This window comes from Uloborus diversus, chromosome 1, assembly GCF_026930045.1.
Source record: "Uloborus diversus isolate 005 chromosome 1, Udiv.v.3.1, whole genome shotgun sequence".
Taxonomy (NCBI): domain Eukaryota; kingdom Metazoa; phylum Arthropoda; class Arachnida; order Araneae; family Uloboridae; genus Uloborus; species Uloborus diversus.
Genome location: NC_072731.1, coordinates 85,804,426 through 85,826,598, shown reverse-complemented (window position 1 = coordinate 85,826,598; position 22,173 = coordinate 85,804,426). Strand labels below are relative to the sequence as shown.

Below are 22,173 nucleotides of genomic sequence, written 5' to 3'. Positions count from 1 at the left end.
AAAAGCCGTCGTTAAATAGAGAAAGTCTTTAAATAGAGCGTCGTTAATCAGAGAGCCAACTATATATGAGTGGGTAATTGCATTGATATGTGCTTTACCAATTATCTTCTTCATACCAATTACTTCCATTGTGATATTGCGATGAGAGAAGCCAGACTGATTGCAGTTAAACACATATTCCGAATTGTACATGGGCAGCATGGAAATAACTTTTTCGATATATTCTTTACTACTTTGTTCAATCTCATTAAGTGAAACCAGGTGTTGATGCATTAAAAATGCGTCACTTGTCGCTTCTTAATTCGTCTTCATTGTTCAAACTTTGTGTTGCATCAAGAGGATACATAGACTTTGTTCGATGGAATATCAAGCTTTTGAGCAACATCGAGTGCCATTTGTTGAACATCGTAATCATGAAACAGAGCACACAAGTTGCGGAAGCCACAGAAACGTGCAAACAGTTTCTCATCCAAAATACAATATTTCTCTAAAAGAGATGAACTTTCCGCTACTTGCTTCTTGTTTCTGGACACCGTAGCTGATCAGCATGATTATCATACATTTTTTTCAATCATAAGATTATGAAAGTAATAAAAAAAATGCCTGTTCATCGTCTTTGTCGAGCTCATTGACGGAGTGATCTTGATCCAAATCAACTTCATCATTGTCGAAGGCGTGGTTCATAAAAATTATAATTTGATCCAAGGCATCTTTTTTGTTAGACAACAAGCAGCATTGAACATTTATATCGAAATTGTCTTGCATTACTGCAACCAAATAGCATAAAAGTCGGTGTTTATTGATGTGCAACAAGATGATTAGTAGCTCATGTCAAATAGGTTTAAAAATATAATTGAAGAAATAAGGAAACGGCAAAACTAGAATATTTACAAAAGGTTTGAAATACAAAACACATTTCATATTTATATTTTTACAAACTATAGAAGAGTGGTGGGAAAAGCACAAATCAGAGCCATTACTTATGAATTTTGATTTAATACAAAAGTAAAATATTTTTGCTGCCAACATTCAAATAATCTTTTTACCGTAAAATATTATATATTCAATTATAAAGCCAAGTGATATTTAAATACGTAAGTTATTTCTTGTATTAACAAAGTAAAATGTATATTTATTTATCGTTTGCAAATGAAATTAATTGTCATTTTATACTGATCGTCTGCTAGTAAGAAATATTTATCATATGCTAATTAAAACATTTATTTTAAATGGATAGTAAAAAATATAAATTACTAATTAAAACGTTTATTTTAACTGGATATTTATCGACCGCTATCAGATATTCCACAATAATGAGAAAAAAATGCGAAAAAAAGTCTGATTTATCGCACACGGCAAATAAAGAAACCAAAGTACAAGATTGTTTCTACTTTTCAAATAACTTAAATAATTCCCTATAAATAAGTAGGTATTCTCCCTTCTACTACCTGTACTAACAAAACACGCTCCAAATGTATCGGGAGGAAGAACGTTGTGCCAAAATCTATAATCCCAACGGAAATGCCAATGCACTATACTGGAGCCTAACTAGCAACTTTGGACCCTGGTTGCAGCCAAATTAAAGCCTATGCAGCCTACTTTACCTGGGTTAATATCTAGTGGGATTTGATCTACCTTTAGAACTTTATCCAAACCTGTGACCCTCAAGGTCGTTTTATTTGGTAGTAGGATAACAAAGACTACAGAACCCCTCTCATTCTTCTATTACGTTGCCTTAATCCCTATTAAAATTTTCAAGAAAAAGGATGAAAAACTAAAAGCAAATGTTTCCAAAACTGGATCTGTTACAAAAATTAACAAGGAAAATCAACAAAAACTTTCTTATGAGTAAAAATTTCGACATATCAAGGGTTTGGAAAAATAAATGTTTAACTATGAGAAATACAGGGAGTTTTTATGAAAAATGAAGGGGAAATATTTTTTTCGAGATATCAAGGATTTTGAGATAAGGTTTGACTGTAAATACAATCATTGCTATCCGATTGTGAACTTTGAGGAGGCAGATTTTTATTTATTTTTTGTGAGTCTTGTACCAGGAATCAACAACACTTAAGCAATTATGGAGAACAGATTTTCACATAGGTGCAGAATATGTCCAATCCCGTCATCTAAGATTGGGGGGAATTCGAGCTATCTGAGAAAATTTTGTGGCTATGTATAATTAACAACGGATTCCTTGGTTATGAACTTTTTCCAACAATAGAAAGATATGTATGTGTATAAGGCTTTTGGAGTAAATTAAAGGGGATTATAATCTATTACAATTATGGTTACGGGCACAAAAAAGGGGGATTACACACAATTACGATTATAATCCTCCGGCAAAACGTAATTACGATTCTAATATGCCGATTATGATTTTGATTACGATTACTGACTTATATTATAATGTATATATATCACTCATTTGCATCAACACCGTCATAGTTGAAAATTATGATTTTTGTTTTAATATTCAAGAGATAATTGCAACTACAGTGTAGTATTAACTTAAAGATTTTGTTTTATTGCACTCTTGCAGGAAACGAGCAATATATGAAAGATAAAAAAAATCTAGAAAATTCAAATTGCGTACATTACACAATGCTACAATGACTGTACAGGTATAGGCACACCAGAGGCGTAGCTAGACCCGATTTTCAGGAGGGGGGGGGGGTTCTTCTTATATATATATATATATATATATATATATATATATACATATATATAAGTGTGTGTGTGTGTGTGTGTGTAAATTTTTTTTAGTATTAAAAAAAATAAGAGGGAGGTGAATATTACATACTTTGGAATGGGGTGCCCCAAATCCGATACTTGTGTCAAACAAAACAAAAGCAAAGAAATTTTTATTTTTTTAATGTTGTGGAAAATTCAACTTTTTTTCTTTTCTCTCCATTTAATTTAAAATGAAATTTTCTAGCAACGTCTTGTCAAAACCAGTCTATCCAAATCAGGGTTGGCAAAAACCCGGGTTTTTTTAAAAAAGCCCATGAACCCAGGGTTTTTTAAATAAAACCCAAAAAAACCCAACTAAAGTTGGGTTTTTTAAAAGAAATGTGGGTTTTTTTGTCTTTTTTTTTTAGGGAAAATGTGGGATACTTACAGCATATTGTAGTGCAAGTATATGGACAAAGTGCAAAAATTGTCTTCGGGTAAAAAAAGCTGGGAAACTAGTTAAAATTCAGCGTTTTCACAAGAAAAGTATAAAAGACGAAAAAACTCACGAATGGTGAAGTTTCTGATTTTTTAATTTTCATTATTACCAACAGTTAGGGCAAAGTTACTTCTCGAGTGATAAAATCTATTGTTCGTTTTTAATTACTACATTTTTTTTTTTGCATTTTACTTTATTGTATTTCATTTTGTTATGCAAAACTATTGTAGAACCTCAAGTAGTTTAAATCCCTTTTTACTGAATTCCAGTTTAATCAAAACATTTCTTTGAATTTTATGTTGGTTGTTTTTCTATTTTTGTGCACAGAGTGAGAAATATTAAACTTTTTCGTAAGATAATGAAAATACTGTACATGTTCTGTTTTCTATCAACCATTTGAAAAATCTGTTTATTTCTAAAAAATATACCTTGTGTTTATTCGCAATTTGTGACGTGTTGGTTAGCAGAAAATAATTCAAATGAAAGCCTTTTAACTAGATTAGTTTCCTCTGTAATCTACATATATTGAGAAAATCAGACGTGACGGGACTTGGTCAAGATAATTTGAGTTATTTTTTGACCAGTTAAAGAAAAAAAGTTAAATACATTTATTTAAAATCTTTGAAGTATTTTTTTAATGCCGTTAAGAGTTAAGAAATACTATTAAAGTTCAAAATTCATTTTTTATATTCATTGTCTGTGATGAAGAACAAATAAAAAAGAAGTTTAAATTGTAAAAAGTATTTAAATTAATTAATTTTTTTAAAAACTTCTCAGAAAATTTAAAAAACCCAAAAGTGGGCTAAATAATGGGTTTTTTTAAATAGGTTTTTTCAAAAAAACCCATTGGGTCCAACCCAATTGGGTCCAATTCGGCCAACCCTGATCCAAATCAGGGAGAAATCAAATATCTGATGAGCGTGTTCCGTTCATTTCAGTGTGACTGCTTAATTTAGAGGCTAACACATTTACAAAAGCTGGCATCCTTGAAAGCTAATAGATACTTCCATTTCCGCCTGTAAACTGGATGTTTGACTTTCAATCTCATCGGTGGTCAGACTATAAAGATATTATATTTATAAAGATAAATCTATAAAGATATTTATTTTTAATTTTATTAGCTGCTTTCGAATTTACATAAATATATGTATTTGAGAGAGCAACAGCAATTTTCGGGTATTATAAACAGAGGTCTTTTTTATTTTCTACTTTTTAATCCGAACCAAGCTAATAGAAATAATCTAGATTCATCTCGTTTTCAAACATTTTATTCATGTAATGCTATGCAGTTTTTCTTTTGAATTAAAATAAAATTACCTTCAGAAGGGTCCGATGGGACTAACGCTGCTTTGCAGACTGTACTTCGTTTTCTTCAGACGACGTTAACTTTCTCTTTTTAGAGCAATCCTTTTCGTCATTTTAATTTTTTTCCTTTGAGTTGAAACAAGCTTGTTATCGGTCTTGTTCGTTTCATTATGCAACAACTTTCACTTAGAATGTACTACTTTAAACAGACAGTACGTTTCCAAAAGAATACGCAGTAAATACTGGCTGAAGAATCAATGTGATTGCAATGGATACTCTGGTTAGCAAAGGTCGTTTTGACTATGACCTATGACACACACGAGATCAGACCAACAAAAACCTCTATCGTCTCGAATTCCGGTTATGCTATCATTAACGGATTTGAAGCCCAATGATCTTCAAAGCAGCAAACAAAAACATTTTCTTCAACTCAGAAACAGAGGAATTGTCTTCAAGAGCTGAGGAGGCAGTAAATGCATTCCACGAATGGACTTTCCAGGAAGATTAACCAAAGGACAGTCGTTTGCGCATTTTCTTGGAAGAAGAGTTAAGGGGTGAAATTCACAGGTTTGGCATGATAAGATGAACATTAAAGTTCATGGTTAAAGGTCATTTAAGTTAAAAGCCATTTGCTCTGTTGTCTGGATTAGTACTGTTCTTTGGAAGCTCTCTTTCTTAAAATTGTGATTCCTTAGAAAACCGAAATGATAGGAGTGAAAAGAAAGTATAAGTTTTTTTTCAAGTGATGAAAAAAGGAAAATCGTAGACTACTGGCCAAGTTAGATTTGTTGCAATTGCTAACCTCAAGAGGATAAATAATGAATCGAAAAAAAAAAAAAAAATCAGGGACCAAAAAGCAATAAAAGACTTTTTCTTGAAAAAGATATGCTTAAAGTTTCTTTTACTGTCAAAATGATTCCTTAAACTCACAATAAAGCACTTAATAATGTAATAATAAGATAAATACCTAACAAAACTAATAAAGAGGAATTTTAATCAAGAGTCTATATTGTCTTTAGTATCAATTTCAAATTTTCACTATAATATTTCAAATTTCTATAAAAAGCTTTTTAAAGCCTCCGTAATTCAAAATATACAGATTCGACTGAATGCAATATTCCCACTGCACGGCTCATAAAATTAAACATATTTAACAATTTGCAGAATCTATGACAAATAAAGGCTGCCTATACGTGGATTTAACAAACAATCTCATTTCTAAAGCGAAGTGTCGAATTTCACTCAATTATCAAAAAATTGTAGCAGCAGAGGGAGGCGTCTTTATACTTGAGGGTCACTCATGGAGCAGATTTTCAATGGCATTGGGGAGGAGGGGAGCGAAGTGAATTTTTGATCTTTGTTACACAGAAAAAAGTCATTTTGATTTCTTTTTCTTTTTCTTCTTTTTTTCTTTCTCTTCCCTCTTCTTTTTCTCTCTTTTTTTTTGAGACTAACGTTTCGGAGGGGGGGGGGTTGTCTCCAAAACTCCCCCTAGCTACGCCCCTGAGGCACACTCTTATTTAAATGTATATACAGTGCATATTGTTTTTGACTCAGCTGTTCATTATTATTTTGACATTGCAGTAGTTCTGCCTTAGCGCTAGCCTCTTTACTGTGAGAACTTCTACGCCAAAAAGGGTCAGTTTTTGTGTAAACATTTCGAAGAGCTATGTTGTTTTCACAGCAACACTGCTGGTTCCGGGACCTCCTGTGTTGCTACTCTCATTGATTTACCAAGGAGCTTCTGCTTGATCAATCTAGCCATTATGGTAAACCAGTTCTCGATAGTTTACTAAAGAGTGGGAGGGGACGCTTTCCATGAGAGGTGGGTTGACGATGACAGTTTGAGGTTGGAATGTATTCACTTGGCTTTCTCTCTTCTTATTAGGGTTGTTCTGGGAACCTTTTTCAAATTCTGCCAGTTTTAGAAGCTGTTTTCTAAGCATTTTATTACAAAATTTCGAGTATGATTTTTACATTTTTTCAGACATCGCACATTTTATTAGTGCTAGTCACCCAGTTTAGTTATTGAAATTCACTATTCAACTTTTGAAACTTCAGCAATCCAATTAATTTAAAAAAAAAAAAAACTTTTAAAAAGAAATAAAAATTGATTGAAGTTGAAATTACTTTACTTTACCACAAAAGTGCAACATTAAATTAATTCTATTCTATGCATAATTGAATGGCTTATTAAAACTGCGAAGCTTACTATTTGCGAAATGATTTTACTATGATTAGCAAAGCTATTTTTATTTTTTTACAAACGCATGCCTAAAATCTAGATAATGTCTCAAATACTATTACAATAATGCAGTCTTAATTATTAAATGGTTTATAGTTTTGCTGCATAAATTTTTATATGGTACCCAAAGTCTGGTATTAACTTGCATCACAAGTGACTTGAGGAAAACTGATCTAATAATTGGATGTGCTAGTGTTTTCTATGTTCCAACCTAGGTTTTCAAACAATGAAATTCAGACTGAGACATTTATAACTTATCCTGTCTTATATTAATAATTTGAAGACGGCAAAAAATTCATTAGCAATTGTATTAAAAAAAAAAACTTTATCGTATATGTTATATGTATTGTCATTCAAAAAAGACGTCTACGAACTCCTAACTGAAGAGTCTGTTTGCAAAAATGGTTACAAATGTTGTAAATTTGGACTGTTTCAAAGCTGTTATTCTCTTTTGTCTTTCCTATTTAACTTTACAGATTTTTACTTATTTCGTTGTAGGAAATTTATTAAGAACATGAAGGAAAGGCATTTTGTGAGGTAGAAAAAGTGCAAAAAAAGATATCCAAAGACATGGATCCAGACATGTGCTCCATCAATGCCAGAATACCTCGAGGAAGGGGGATATAACCAAGGTCGCCGCTACCAGGAATGGGGCCCGGTACCGATTTCAGTCCTGCCCCCCCCCCTTTTTTTGAGAATGAAAATTACTTTTTTAAGTTCACATTTTATTGTTTTCATTTATTTTGGAAAGTACATTAATTCAGTTAAAAAGATTTTTTTTTTTGGCAAAAGGGGAAAAACAAACGTTTTTCTTTCTTTTTGTATAATGATGTATTTATTTTCATGAGCTTAATATATTTTTTTCTTTTTGAAAGTGGTTAAGATTTTTTTTTAATGGAAAAAAGTATTAGCTGCTTTGTTTAATAGGTGCTGCTATTTTATTTGTTCGTTCATTTTTTTTATTTTTTTTACGCATTTCTTTTTTGTATGAGTGAGGCATATTCTATTCCTAGAAATCGGCTCAAAAAAAAAAAAAAAAAAAAAAAAAAAAAAAGATTGAAACAATTTGTGATTTTAGCTGTGTTTGAAAATATTGATCAGATACTAGAAAGTAGATATGGGTATACGGGAAAGTAGGCTCGTTTAGTTCAAGACGGAACTTCTTGTTTCTTTTTTAGTAAATTGCTTTATTTCTTTGGTGAAATTGGTAAAATATTTTTTGAAAAAACAGCTTTATGACATTGCAGGCCCCTCAAAGCTTCAGGGGCCCCGGTACTATAGACCCGGTATGCCCATCCAAAGGGCGGCCCGGGATAAGTTCGAATTTTCTTTGGAGAGAAGGAGCGGTTACTCATAGCGGTAGCAGTCCACAAATTAATACATTTTAACAGAATTGGGTTACAAAATATCATTGAAAAAAATTATGACAAGTGTAGAAGCCTTCTCCATTTTTTGGAAGAGTATCCATTAAAATTGAGTAAAATTGTAGTAAAGAAATGAACATCCAATACCCAGCATTCATTTGAATTTTGGCGTCTAGAATTCAAATTATGTTTTTCGCAAACACGAATTCCGCTCGAGACCTCATTGAGTTCCTTATTATCTCTACAACAGGAATGGAATGAAAATGGCCGAGAAATTTGCACCCGTTACATTATGACTGGTGATTTTCTAGAATAGATAATACAAGGCACATCCATGAAAAAAGAAATGGTGATGAGGATGCGGTAATGAAAATACAGATTTTATGACACATATACACCAGTACTCGTATCATAAAGATTATTTGCAGCGTATAACGTTATCTTTTTTTTGTTTCTTATCAATCCTAAATGATGGGAATGAGTACTTTGGAAATTTTGTATTTAGAAGTAGTTTTGCTATTTAAAATTATCTATATAGATAATTTTTTCCATTAAAAGAAGCGTGTGTGCGTGTCCCCCCCCCCCCTCCCTGCAATTAAAAATAAAATCTAGCGATTTTGCCAGTTAGCTTAGACTTGTTGTCATGCCAAGCTGAAAAATTAGAGCAACATCAACTTTGATCAAGTGCAGATAATAAGCACAATTACTGCTTGCTCAAAAAAATCCCCCATACTTCGTTCTAAGGGTTGGTGAAGAATAAGGGGTTAGTGATGGAACACATCATAAAAAATAATCTAATTTCTGAAAGAAAAAAAAAGTGCTTATATCAACAAGATCACTCCTTTTTCGCAATAAAAAATGGGCTTGTAACCCCAAAATAAATGTCAGGATTTTTTTGAAACATTTCAGGTTTTTTTTGCACAATGGTAGTTAATTATTTATTATTTTAAACCTTCTGTAAAATTGCATTTTTTTTTTTGGAAAATTTTGAAATTCAGTTTTTTGAAACACTGCTGCGTTACTAGAAAGTTTTCAGCTCATTCCCGAACTTTGCATTAAAAGTAGTCAATAATTAACTGTTAAAAAATTAAAAACATGATAAAAACATTTTACAGGTTAAGTGTAATATATTCCATCGGGCATTGTTTACAGACACCAGCTTTGCTTTTATAAAATACATTAAAGTTATATTTTTTTTAAAACTACAATTATTACTTCAAGTAATACTCGACAGCGGTTATTCATATTTGAACAGACTAATTACGATTTACGATTTAGACTGAGATCTCTAATCCTAACCTTTTTGTACTTGATTTATTACAATGAAAATTTCATTTTCAGATTGATATACATCTTGCGAGAACATGGATTTTTAGTTACTAACTTTAATCTAAAAATACATAATTAATTTTCGAGTACACATCCATTTCAAGCAGCATGGGACGAACTTACTGGTTTCTCTCGAACACGTGCACCTGTCCAGTAAGTGGAAATAAGGAACGCGCCCCATCGGCTCACAGCTGCTCCTTTTTCGGAATTTGTCTTAGAGCACCCGCGATAAAGGGACTAAGAGTCTTGCGGGAAAGCCCTTTACCCCTTTTCAAGGGGTCTCGAGCTACACAGTTAAAGGACCATAAACCTCACCTTGAGCTCAGCTTGGGCTACGCAGTTAAGAGGCTAGCTTAAGGACAATAACTTACTGCTAAACTGCTTAACATTTTAGAGCTTATAATTTCTGAAAATTGTGTGATATATTTCAGCATTGTATTCTCAGTTATTTAGTATATAATGAGTTAATTTAATATGCAGCTATTAAAAAAAAAAAAAACTCGTATGGTTCTTAGAAAAACTGAAATTTAATAAAATATGCAGAAAATAAATAAAAGATAAGGAACTAAACAATTGAAAATTAAAAAAAAATGAATTAAATGCATTTAAATGTAATTAATATTTCAAAGATGTCAGGGTTTTTTTCTCATTCTTTGAGAAGTGAAAACATTTCCAGCAATGCTTAACAATCCTTGAACTGGAGCACATGATGCAGAAATTTAAAAAATACTTGAGTAGTATTATTTTTAGCAAAAGGATACATATGGGTGTTAGACCCCCACAACTCTACAGGATCAATTTTATGATCATTTCATAAGCTATTTGCATAAGCTTTGATTTCATTCTTGAATCAACCACTTACTAAAGAAATTGTACTTTACAAGTGTTAAAAGGTTTCAACTTAACACTCATTAAAAAAAAAATAGATTGGGCATAACATGTTTTGCTATTATTTCCACTTTCAAGTCAACTTTTTTTTTTGCATAAATGAGTATTTTATAATAATATTTATACATCACAGTTTTAATGCAGCAGTGAAGTGCAATTTTTCTCACTTTAAAAATGTGGCATAAAAAGATAATTAAATTTCAAAATTTGTGTTAATTCCTTGATACAATAAAACGTAAACAAATTTTATAAAATCTATCAATGCAAACTTTTTACTTTCATACATATTCATTAATTAAAAATAATACCAGTTGTAAACATATAAACATACATTTAAGATGAAATTATGCGAGAAATTATTTTGAAAACATACGAAAATTTTTTTATTCACCTAGGTTTAGATTAGATGTCATGTAGCAAAAAATGAATGTAACACGTGTAAAGGCAAGAGTGTTTAAAGAATCACTGAAATACAAATGCAGGGACGAGTGGGGACGAGTACTGAATAGTCGTTTAAAGAAAGAACAGGGGTCTGTCCAGGATTTTTCACAGGGTCCGTTTTTTGTGAAAAATAAAATAATTTTGTGAAAAGTGAATTTTGTGAAAAATCAAATAATTTCGCAAAAAAATAATAATAATAATAATAATAATAAATTGTTAAGTCGAAATTTTAGAATTTAGAGCGGGCACAAACTGCATCATTTAAACTTAAAGGTAGAGTGTTTTCCTCTTCTATGTTGAGAATATAATTCTGGGGTGTTTTTCTAGCATTTGGCGGAGCGGGGGGGGGGGGGGGGCGGCATCGCTCCCTCAAGTAGCAATATTTTTCTACCATTCTACATTATGTTAAATTATACTAGAAATATTTGTGTGCAACATTTAAAATAAATGTAACAAAAAAAAAAAATAAATAAATAAATAAATAAAATTTAGACGAGGGGGGGAGGGGTTCAGCATTTAACTTTTTGACCCAAGACTCTTAAAAAAGCACAGAATTTCGTTTAAAACTTATAAATTTCGTGAATTTAACAAAAATAAAAAGAGATTTAATTTATTTACTTCTTAACAAAACAGACTAAACATCAAAAATTCAAAAAATCGGAATCCCATAGCAGATGCAAAGAGATCGCAATTCTCTAAGTGAAGGAATCAAAGGCATAAAAATGGCTTGTAAAAGAAATATTTTTTATTAGTTATTTTTAAATTGCATTTCAGAGTCCTATGATAATCATGTCATTAATATCTGTGGACACAGTTAAAGCAAAAATAAAATTAAACCATTGATTCAGCATTTTAATTTTTGACTCATAAAAGAAAATGGAATTTTGCTTTAAAAACTTGAAATGCGTGTTCTAACAAAAATAGAGGCTTTTCATTTATTTGCATCTTAATAAACGAAGTTAACTTGAAAAAAGAACAAAACATGATTCTTATATCGGATGTTAAAAGATTGTATTTTTCAAAATGTAGACATTTAAGAAAAAAAAAAGGCAAGTAAAACAGTTTATTTAACGGAAATCATTCTTGTTAGCATTGAAAAATCAAACCCATATAATTTTCTCCCATAATAACAGTTAAACATCGTACAGCACCATAAAAACACAAATACAGTAAAACCTGTAAAGTTGACCACCCTTGTAAGTTGACCACCTGTTTAAGTTGACCGCTATTTTCAGGCACGGAATTAGATCTATATCATATAATTGAACCTCTATATGTTGACCTCCTGTTTAAGTTGACCACTAAAGTAGTGCACCACAAGTGGTCAACTTACACAGGTTTCACTGTATTGACAATTTGGTGAGATGATGAGAATATTTTCCAATCAAGTCGTTGTAAAGGTTTAACGCCAGACGCTAAATGGCGATAATTTTGAAGTTGGTAACCCTATCTGAAGCGATCATATTTTTTCCCACCCTTCCCTTTGCAGTTCTAATTTCATTTCGCTGATATATATTATTATTGTTTATTAAATCATCAGCCGCTGCGAGAAAAGTGCTTACCAAAGCTTTTTCAGAAAAGTTTACAACAGCACCACTGCTAATTAGCAGTGATAAAACAAACAAAATTATTTAAAACTAAACTTATTTTCAGCTGTAAATTTCTTTCCAAGAAACAAATAACAAGCATTACATTTATTTGGTGGCAGTAGCAATTTATCGCTTGCAGTAGCATCACAAGATTACCGATTTTTTTTTCTTTGCAAAACTAGCAGATTTTGTATAAGCTGATCCCTCTAATTTGACTTTAAAAAAGGTTTAAAAAATTATCGGTTTAATACGCGTTATTTTGATTTCAGATTTGCTCTTTCAATAAACAATTTGTGAAAGATTTGTTTTTGTTTATCAGAATTTTGTGAAGGGTCTGTTTTGGTTGATCGGGATTTTGTGAAAGGTCCGTTTTGTTTGATCTGGAATTTGTGAAAGGTCCGTTTTGGTTGATCGGATTTTTGTGAAGGGTCCGTTAACGGACCCAAATATCCTCTGGCCAGACCCCTGAAGAAGTCGTTTTCTATGTTACTATTGAACTATATTATCTTTCCATACATTAGTAAAAGGGTGGCTTAAATTTTTTCCCTTTTGGAAAGTCAAGATTACACTATTACAAGGGGAAATTACGGATTCTTTTACTGAGATTACAGTTGCGATTAAGCATGAAAATCCTTATTAGGATTTCAATTATGATTACGGGAGTACCCTAGACAGATTATGATTACACAAAAACGTAACAGATTACTCACATTATGAATATATAAATGGCAATTACTCCAAGCCTGATGTATACTCATTAACTTTTAAACAATTAAGAGCACTATTTACCCATTTTACCTGCTTTTTACTCTAAAGTCTCAATTTTAGGCATTTTGAAATTCAATTGCATCCCCTTATGGAAAAAAAAAAGTCCGATTTTGTTTACAATGTGGTTCTAACACTTGGACATCACTAATTTTGTTTTCCCCATCATTTTCAGGAGTTCATGTACATAACCAGTTTTATTACAACTTAACAGTTATTGTTGCATCCTGGGAATGATTCTAAACTAGTGCATAAGCCAAAACAAAAATTGGTATGAAAAAAAATCTGAAGTTCTATAATATCATTCACTAATAAAAAGAAAGGAGTATTTTAAATAAATTTGCAGTAAAGCTAAAGGCCAAATGCAGATATTCGTCTGGCAAACCATAGGTGACATAAGCATATTCCTGGCTTAACACATTTTTAAGCTTTAAACACTCTTATTTTCTTGTGAAACCTTTTTTAACCGACTTCAAAAAGGAGGCGGTTATCAATTCATACCGTATGTATGTTTTTTTTTTGTTTGTTTGTTTGTCCACTCATAGCGTCTCACCTAGTGAACCGATTTTGATGATTCTTTTTTTAATGGATAGGGGATGGCTCGACTTAGGTCCCATTACTTTGTTTGACCATATTTGTTCTTTAGAAAAAAAGTTATGGGCAAAAAACAGTAAATTTTATGCAATTTCCCTATTAAATGATTTTGTAGCGAAGTTCGCACTTTTCATCCGTGGATAACGGTGGCTCAGTGGTAGAATTCTCGCCTCCCACACGAGCGACCCGAGTTCAAATCCAGACTAGGAAAAAGTGAATTTTACTAAAATTTCGTTTCTACTGTTTCCCGTATTTTCTCGAATTTTCCATTAATTTCTGTATCTTTCCAAGTCTGGAAAGTTCCAGCACTTTCTCAAGTTGTATATAAGGAGATGTAACGTTCATTCGTGGTTCTGAATAAAGATCTCGAGTTGAGACTAACGAGTATTCGCTTCATTTGGCTTTCTATGCCGATAACAGATGATCGGGATTAAGTAAGAAAATACAGGATTGCATCATGAGCAACTTAGATGCTGTGGAATGTAAATTAGTTAGGAAAAACGTAATACTTAAATGGTTATAATTCAAATTAACTACGCATGATTTCCAGAGAGGAACAAAGATAAGTTTTTAGTGCCAATCGCTTAAAGTTTAACGCGTGTCAATAGTTTTTTTTTTTAGTATGGAGCATTTTTAAGCAAAAAATGTGAAGTTTCGTGATGGTAACTTCTTATTATTTCTGAAATACCTACATTTACACTAAAAAGAATGAAATAAAAAAATTTTGAAAAAAAAAAAAATAGAACCGACTTCAAAATTGCTCTAAAAAGTGAAAAATAATTTTATTCTTTAAACACCATCGATAATGTTTTTAAACATAATTTTTGAAGTTGGCGCAAAAACGATAGATAAAATCATTCACAGCCATAACTCAAATAAAACTATAAATTTAACCAGGACCAGTTTCTTCACTATCACATACATTATGCATTGATGACGTCATATTTGAATAGCGATATAAATGTTTCGTTCGTAACTTTGGATGCTTTTCTGAAAAAAAATATGAACAAAGCATGGTTACACTGGATTTTACGTTTTGTTTTTGCGCCAACTTCAAAAATTATGTTTAAAAGCATTATCGATGGTGTTTAAAGAATAAAATTATTTTTCACTTTTTAGAGCAATTTTGAAGTCGGTTCTATTTTTTTTTTCAAAATTTTTTTCTATTTTTATGCATTAATTTTTTCTTTGAAATCTTTTGACCTAGGATTGTATTCTACTTTGGGAGCTGATGTCCATTTTTCTATTCAAGTCAGCAAGATCAGAGCCAATCAAGTACGGGATGAGACTACAGCAAAATGCACTGCCAAAGTCCAATTCCAAATGCACAAATTGTAACGAAACATCATATTCTTTGCAAAGAAGAAATTATGAGACAGAAGAAACTAATGTGAAAAAAGATGAATACTTAACTACAAAAGAAATTCCAGCATTTCATAAAAACTCTCATTACACAACTAAACACTTAATCAAAAATCAGCAAACAGCACAGCCAATGTTTTCTGAATTGCCAAAGGAAAATCTTAAAAACAAAGGAGCAACATTTTTCTTCACTCAAGTTGAACCTCATAGATTTGAATATAGAGCAATGTTTCAGCACCATAATGATGCATTTAAACCATTTGTACATCATTTTGATCCTTTCACTAAAGATTTCCCACCCATACCTAACTTTCCACCATTTCCCAGCTTTCCAGAGATTTTTCAGGGTCATAAAGATCCATTTCCAAACTTTCCAGAATTCTCATTTCCAACCTTACCCCCAGAAATAAAACGAGTGTGGCAACCCACAGTTGATATTCAACCTCAAAGGCCGGATCTACCAGAAACATTTAACAACCCATTGCTGAAGGATTATAATTTAATTATTGGACGGGACACGGAATACCCCAAAATTTTTCGTTTCAACGAGGAAAGAATTAATATAGAAGAATTTGATAGGCAAAAGAAATTAAGGCACTACAGACTTAGTGATTCTGGAGAAAATCATTTAACAGAACCTGAAAACGTCAAAAGAGACCACTTACTGATTTTACATGGTGGTATATTTACAGTTAAAGAGCCTCCACTGTTCAACAAGCATATAAAAAGAGTTAGAAAACGAAATGGATATCAAAGGCAAATATCTTTATGAAAAAATTGTGTACAAAAATAGAATTTATTTATTAAACATTGCACTTTACCATACAAACCATTTTGTATAAAATTGTTTTATAAGTCTTCAGTTTCATTCAGTTAGGATCGAAAAAGTTATTTACTATTCCATCAATTTGCACATTCGCTGAACAATTCAATCAGGTTTTTATGCATGATTACTAATACCTGTTTACTTACACAAACAGAATACTTTGCAGTTCCGCAGAATCATCAATAACGAAGCACCCAATCATACATATCAATCAATATTTTCTGATAATTTAAAAAATAATGACTTTCTTAATTGAAGCCATGTAAAACCATTTTTCATAAGACCATTTTTTTTAAAATTTTCTTGTACTGCCATCTTTTGAATAAATTAAGACAACATACAAATAGAGCCCAACATAATAAAATATATTCAATAAATGCATGTGCAAACAAGGCCCGTTCATTGGGTAATCAAGGGGGCCAAGGGAGTCAACTGACATTCCCTAGATTTAAAAATCATGAAATTATGTATTTTTGATTATGTTTTGCCACTTTTTTCCCCATAAAATGCATTGATTTTATAACTTTGCCCCCCCCCCTCCCCAAATGGGGAAACTTTAGAATGACCGGCAAGTTCTTAACACTTGTACCTGATAACAGAATGATGAACACAGTTTAGGTCATTCCATACAGATTCAACAGATAAGTGCGCTCGACCATTTTCAATTTTTTTGAAACTCATATCCCAAAAAGATGCTAGCATAAAAATGTAGTGAAGATTTTGATGTCTCTGCGCAGTGAGCAATAAGTTTGACAATTTTTCACGTAAGTTTTCCTTTATTTCAATCAATTTAAAACGCGGCAATAAAAACATTATTCATAAAATTTTAAAATTTCCAGCGAGAATTAAACCAAATAATTGGTATAAGTTGATGATTGTTTGACAATTCTACAAAAATGTTAACCTGTGAATCAAAATTCTAATAATAAAATACTAAATATTTCACATCTTTTGGAAGTAATTCTAATTTATTTTTGAAAATAAGTCGTAATACATATCCATGTTCGTTCCTGAATAATGTTTGATAATTTTGTGTATGCAATGATCAATGTTTTTTCTAAAAGATTTTCTAACAAAGAAAAAAGATTGGTGCATTTTCTTACATGCATTATAGAGTATAGTATTGCAAACTTATGTGGAAAAAAAAAATCCTTACACTGTTTTTGTTTAGTAAGAACAAAGTTCTTTTGAAGCAAATCCAACTTAAAGTTTCGGATCTATATCGGCATTAAGTTTCTCCTTAGGCGCTAATGTTGAGGACTTTTGAACAGTTCAAATCAAAAAGTTAAATATGTAGGAACTAGGCATTCTCGCCAAGATCTTTCACACACAAAAAAAAATGTTTATTTGAATTGGGTTATTCACTCAACAGTTATTGGGGGGAGGGGGGCAGACAGATAGACCGACTTACACACACATTTTCCCCATTTCAAAACCCTACTTTCCAATTATTAATTTTCAGGGTTCATACTCAATTTGGATGAAAAAATTCCATGACTTTTCCAAGAATTTTTCATGACTTTATAAAAATTTTCATGACCTCATTAAATGAAGAGAATGGTACTACTTAACGTCAAATCTGCCAATTTTTGTAAGTGGGCATTAACAAAACTTTTACATGAATGCCACTACCTCATCAAAGCACTTACTTGACTAAAAAATATCAGTACACACTGCAGAAACAAATAAACTATGATTTGCCTTTATCATATAAACTTAAGTTATGTAAAAATATAGTGAATGCAAAATACTGATGTTTAAATGCCTAGTAGTTATTTAATAAATAGGGCAAAATAGTAATGAATGGGACAAAAGTTGAATGAGTTATTACTAAGAGTCCGATCACAAATTTACTTTTAAAAAAATATTGCCATTTGGTGTCAACAGTGCTTCTAATCATCCATGGAACTAGACAGTATTTTTATTCATTGAAGTAAAGTCATGTTAGTCAGTAAATTCATTTTTCTGAACCAGCGATATCACAGCTGGCCACATGGATCAATTTTGTGAGCTGCAAGTTGGGCACTACTGTTAGTTTATTAGAATTCCCTTATTTGTATGTTCTATCGCCTGACTAAAGTTCTCATTTTCTAAAGCTTTCACAAATTAAGATAAACTCTGACAATTACAAGTGGTTGAAATAAACTCGGATGCAATTAAATTACACTTTTTTAGTGGGTGTGGTAAAATCAAGAACATGCTAAGCCCACTACTACCAAATATAACATAAAAGAAGTTCTAAAAATAATGGTGAATTCAAAATTAGGGATGTCGCAGCAGTAAAATCACATTACAAAAAAAGGCGGGCAAGTGTTACAGACAGGGTTCATACTCAATTTGGATAAAAAAATTCCATGACTTTTCCAAGACTCTTTCATAACTTCATAAAAATTTTCATGACCTTATTACACGAAGAAAATAGTACTATTTAATGTCAAACTTGCCAATTTTCGGAAATAGGCCTTCGAAAAACTTTTACGTGAATGCCACTATCTCATTGGAGCACTTACTTGTGAATGAAAAAATATCAGTGCACATTGCAAAAACTAATAAATTAGTCTTGTTTGTATTTAGTGTATAAATCCAAGTAAAGTAAAAATATAGTGAAATGTAATACACTGATGTTTAAATGTCGAATAAATATTTATTAAATAAGGCAGAATAATAATAATGGGACAAAAATTGAATGAGTTATTATTACTAAGTTTCCAATAATAAATTCACTTCATAAAAACATTGCCCTTTGGTGTCAATAGTGCACAAATCACCCATGTAACTTGACTGTATATTTGTTCATTAAAATAAAGCCACATTTTTCAGTAAATTCATTTTTCTCAACCAGACATTTCAACTGGCCACAATAATCAGTTTACCGAGCTGTATATTGGGCATCACTGTTTTAGAATATTATAATTTCCTCATTTTCATGTTCTATTGCCTGACTGAAGCCTTCAATTTCTAAAGCCTTCAACATATTGAGATAAACTCTGATGAAATTATTAAGGAATTTTTACAAGTAGTTGAAACAAACTTGGATGCAATTTAATTGCACTTTTTGAGGGGGCGTGGCAAAATCAAGAACATGCATGTCTACTACTACAGAATATAAAATAGAAGAAGTGCTGAAAATTATGGTGAATTCAAAATAAGCGATGCCTCAGTAGTAAAATCACATAATGGAAATAGGCGAGCGGCTATTACAGAAGCGGATGAAATTGGATTCCAAAACTCGAATTTGTTTTCGAGATCGTTCAATTTACATGCAATATTACTAAATCACTCAATATTTCTATCGCACTTTTAGCTACTGTTATTTTCTTACTACCCAAGACATTTTTCCATGACTTGAAATAATTTCCATGACTTTTAATGAAAATATTAATTTTCCATGACTTTTCCAGGTCTGAAATTTGTTTTTTTTTTTCCCCATGACTTTCCAGGATTTCCATGACCCGTACGAACCCTGTACAGAAGCGGATGTAATAGGATTCCTAAACTCAGATTTGCTTTTGAGATCGTTTAATTTTCGAGTATTATAGCTTTTACATGAAATACAGTTAAATCATTCTAAATTTTAATTTTCTACTGTTCTTTACTACTGCCCAAGACATTTTTCTATGACTTTAAATAAATTTCCACGACTTTTAATGAAAATATTAATTTTCCATGACTTTTCCAGGTCTGAAATTTGATAATATTTTTTCCGTGACTTTCCAGGATTTCAATGACCGGTACGACCCCTGATTTTTTAATACTAAATTGATTATTTTCAATTTTTTTTTGTTTTCTTTTTAGCAATATTTTTGGAATGCGTTAAAGCCTTCTGTTAGGTTTTCCCCTTTTTTCTTTCTTTGACTTTAAGTGTAAAGTACAGGAATAGAAGTGACATGACAAAAAAAAAATATAGGAAACTATAGGAATGTTTCAAAAAATATATAGAGATTTTTACAAAAATATAGGATTTTCTCAAAAAAAAAAAAAAAAATGTAGGCATTTTTACAAATAGATAGAAATTTCCCGAACAAGAGGAAAGCCTCGGGATTCCGGTAAGATCAAATCATGGATATTTTAATTTTTATATTAGATTCCCTTTTCAATTTCTATAAGGTAAAAAGGAAACTACCAAGACATACGGGTGTAAGGTATAGATCGAGAGGACTTTTAACGTCCCCATCAAAATAAGTGTAATACCAAATATAAAATGAAGAAAAAAATATGGTTACATCCTACTAAATCATAAAAAGAAATGGAAACATGTGTACACATGCTTTTTTTAAGCCAATGTTTTTTCATGCCCAATAAGTTATCCTCTTTCCCCACAGGACTCAGAAGCGTCAGTGAAAGACAAGTATAAACTCGTGAAGCTGCTTGAAGTGAATGAGGTTTCAGCATTGAAACAAAATAATAGAATCATTTCAGTCTTGAGTGCTCTGTATTATCAGTTAAAAAACTTCTTGAAATAATAAAAAGGAATTTAACTTCCAATTATTTATTTATTTGCTAAATAGAAAAATTAAAAAAAAAAAAAGTTAAAACGCAACTGTAAGCTACCCAATACAATAAAATTATTTCCATAATTCAAAAGAATTGAAAACATTATGGCCTGCAGAAAAATCAAAATCTAAAACACAGCTTTTTTTTTGTGAAGCATGTGTGAATTACATTCTCTATTAAAAGGATTCAAATTTAAATTTAAGCCAGATGAACAGCAATTTATTTCCTAATTATATTATCCTATCATACTTTTATAGTTCTCACGAGAAAACGTAGGTGCTAACAATATCAATTAATAAGACAAGAATAAACTGCAGGATACAAAAGAATTTACATCTATCTCAAATGCAGAAAGTAATTATTTGAAAAGCATTTATTAATTAATAATGCAATACTTGAATATGGTTTTTATTTCTCAATTCTTGTATTCACTACATCTTTCCACAATACATTTTGTATTTTAATTTAAAAACAGATCATGAATAAAACAAGTATTTAACCCTTTTAAATTATGTAATTTCCATGAAAAATACGAAAATTACTAAAAGTAATTATGTATATTAATGGGCAAAATAAGAAAAGTTGATAAAAGAAATAAATTTTAAAAGAACAAATTCAAACGAAACACCAAATTATGCTTGTAAAAACTATATGCTGGTTTGTAATCAATGAATCTTCTACAATTAGTTTACCATAATAGAACAAACTGCAGTTCTGTCATCTGATCTTGAAAAACATTGACAACAAGTTGAAACAAAGCGTGTACAAGGGGGAGAAAGGACACCTGTTGGCCCGGGCCTGAAGTGGGGGCCTAAGATGTTCAAAATGAGGAATGAAATATGAGGCACCTGCATAAAGTAAGCACTGTTTTGAAACATAAAAAGAACAAGTACAGCAAAGAAATCTATTGGACAAAAGTATACCACCCTCAGGCTGTTTATTGACATTGCTCTGAGATTTTCCAAGCATTTATCATACGTGGTACAGGTTTTTGTATACCTATTTGTGGAAAGTTGCCCCCCTATGTAGACAACCATAAGGCCTCTTACACGGCTTTGGCCGGACTTTTTTGAACATCATCCAGTTTGCCCCAACCTTGCTTGCAGTAACTTTCTTTTTATTTGGCATCTTAAGTCCTTCCTTGGTGGTCACTGGCCAACATCAATAATAAGCTCAGAGAACATGTTACCCCACAGTTGAGTACACAGGCGGCAACTTTCTACAAATAGCAGGGGTCTGGCCAGAGGATATTTGGGTCCGTTAACGGACCCTTCACAAAAACCCGATCAACCAAAACGGACCTTTCACAAAATCCCGATCAAACAAAACGGACCTTTCACAAAATCCCGATCAAACAAAACGGACCCTTCACAAAATTCTGATAAACAAGATCGGATCTGTCACAAATTGTTTATTGAAAGAGCAAATCTGAAAGCAAAATAACGCATATTTCTATGTATAAACCGATAATTTTTGGAACCTTTTTTTAAGTCAAATTAGAGGGATCAGCTTATACAAAATCGGCTAATTTTGAAAAAAAAAAAGAAAGAAAGAAAAAATCGGCACTCTTGCGATGCTCCTGCAAGCGATAAATAATTGCTACTGGCAAATAAATATAATGGTTGTTTGTTTTATCACAGCTAATTAGCAGCGGTGTTGTTGTAAACTTTTCTGAAAAGGCATTGGTAAGCACTTTTCTCCGCTCATGATTTAATAAACAATAATAATATATATCTGCGAAATGAACTTAGAACTGCAAAGGGATAGTAAGGGTGAGGAAAAAATATGATCCCTTCAGA

The 22,173-nt window shown here is 31.6% G+C and overlaps 2 protein-coding genes across 3 annotated transcripts in view; one reads left to right on the top strand and one right to left on the bottom strand.

The window, feature by feature from the left end:
- LOC129230936 (uncharacterized) overlaps positions 1-15,864 on the top strand; it is a 28,303-nt gene extending 12,439 nt beyond the window's left edge. Inside the window, exons 1-2 of one of the 2 annotated variants that reach the window (XM_054865207.1) lie at positions 5,670-7,380; positions 14,900-15,864. In XM_054865207.1, the coding sequence (XP_054721182.1) occupies positions 7,318-7,380; positions 14,900-15,826 (990 nt within the window). In that variant the 5' untranslated portion in view covers positions 5,670-7,317 and the 3' untranslated portion in view covers positions 15,827-15,864. Of the gene's footprint in view, positions 1-5,669; positions 7,381-14,899 lie in introns of those variants that run through there. The other variant, XM_054865208.1, reaches the window with a different exon arrangement.
- Positions 1-22,173, bottom strand: part of LOC129230920 (N-alpha-acetyltransferase 15, NatA auxiliary subunit-like) — a 275,701-nt gene that overhangs the window by 107,710 nt on the left and 145,818 nt on the right. The gene's annotated exons all lie outside the window — the stretch shown is intronic.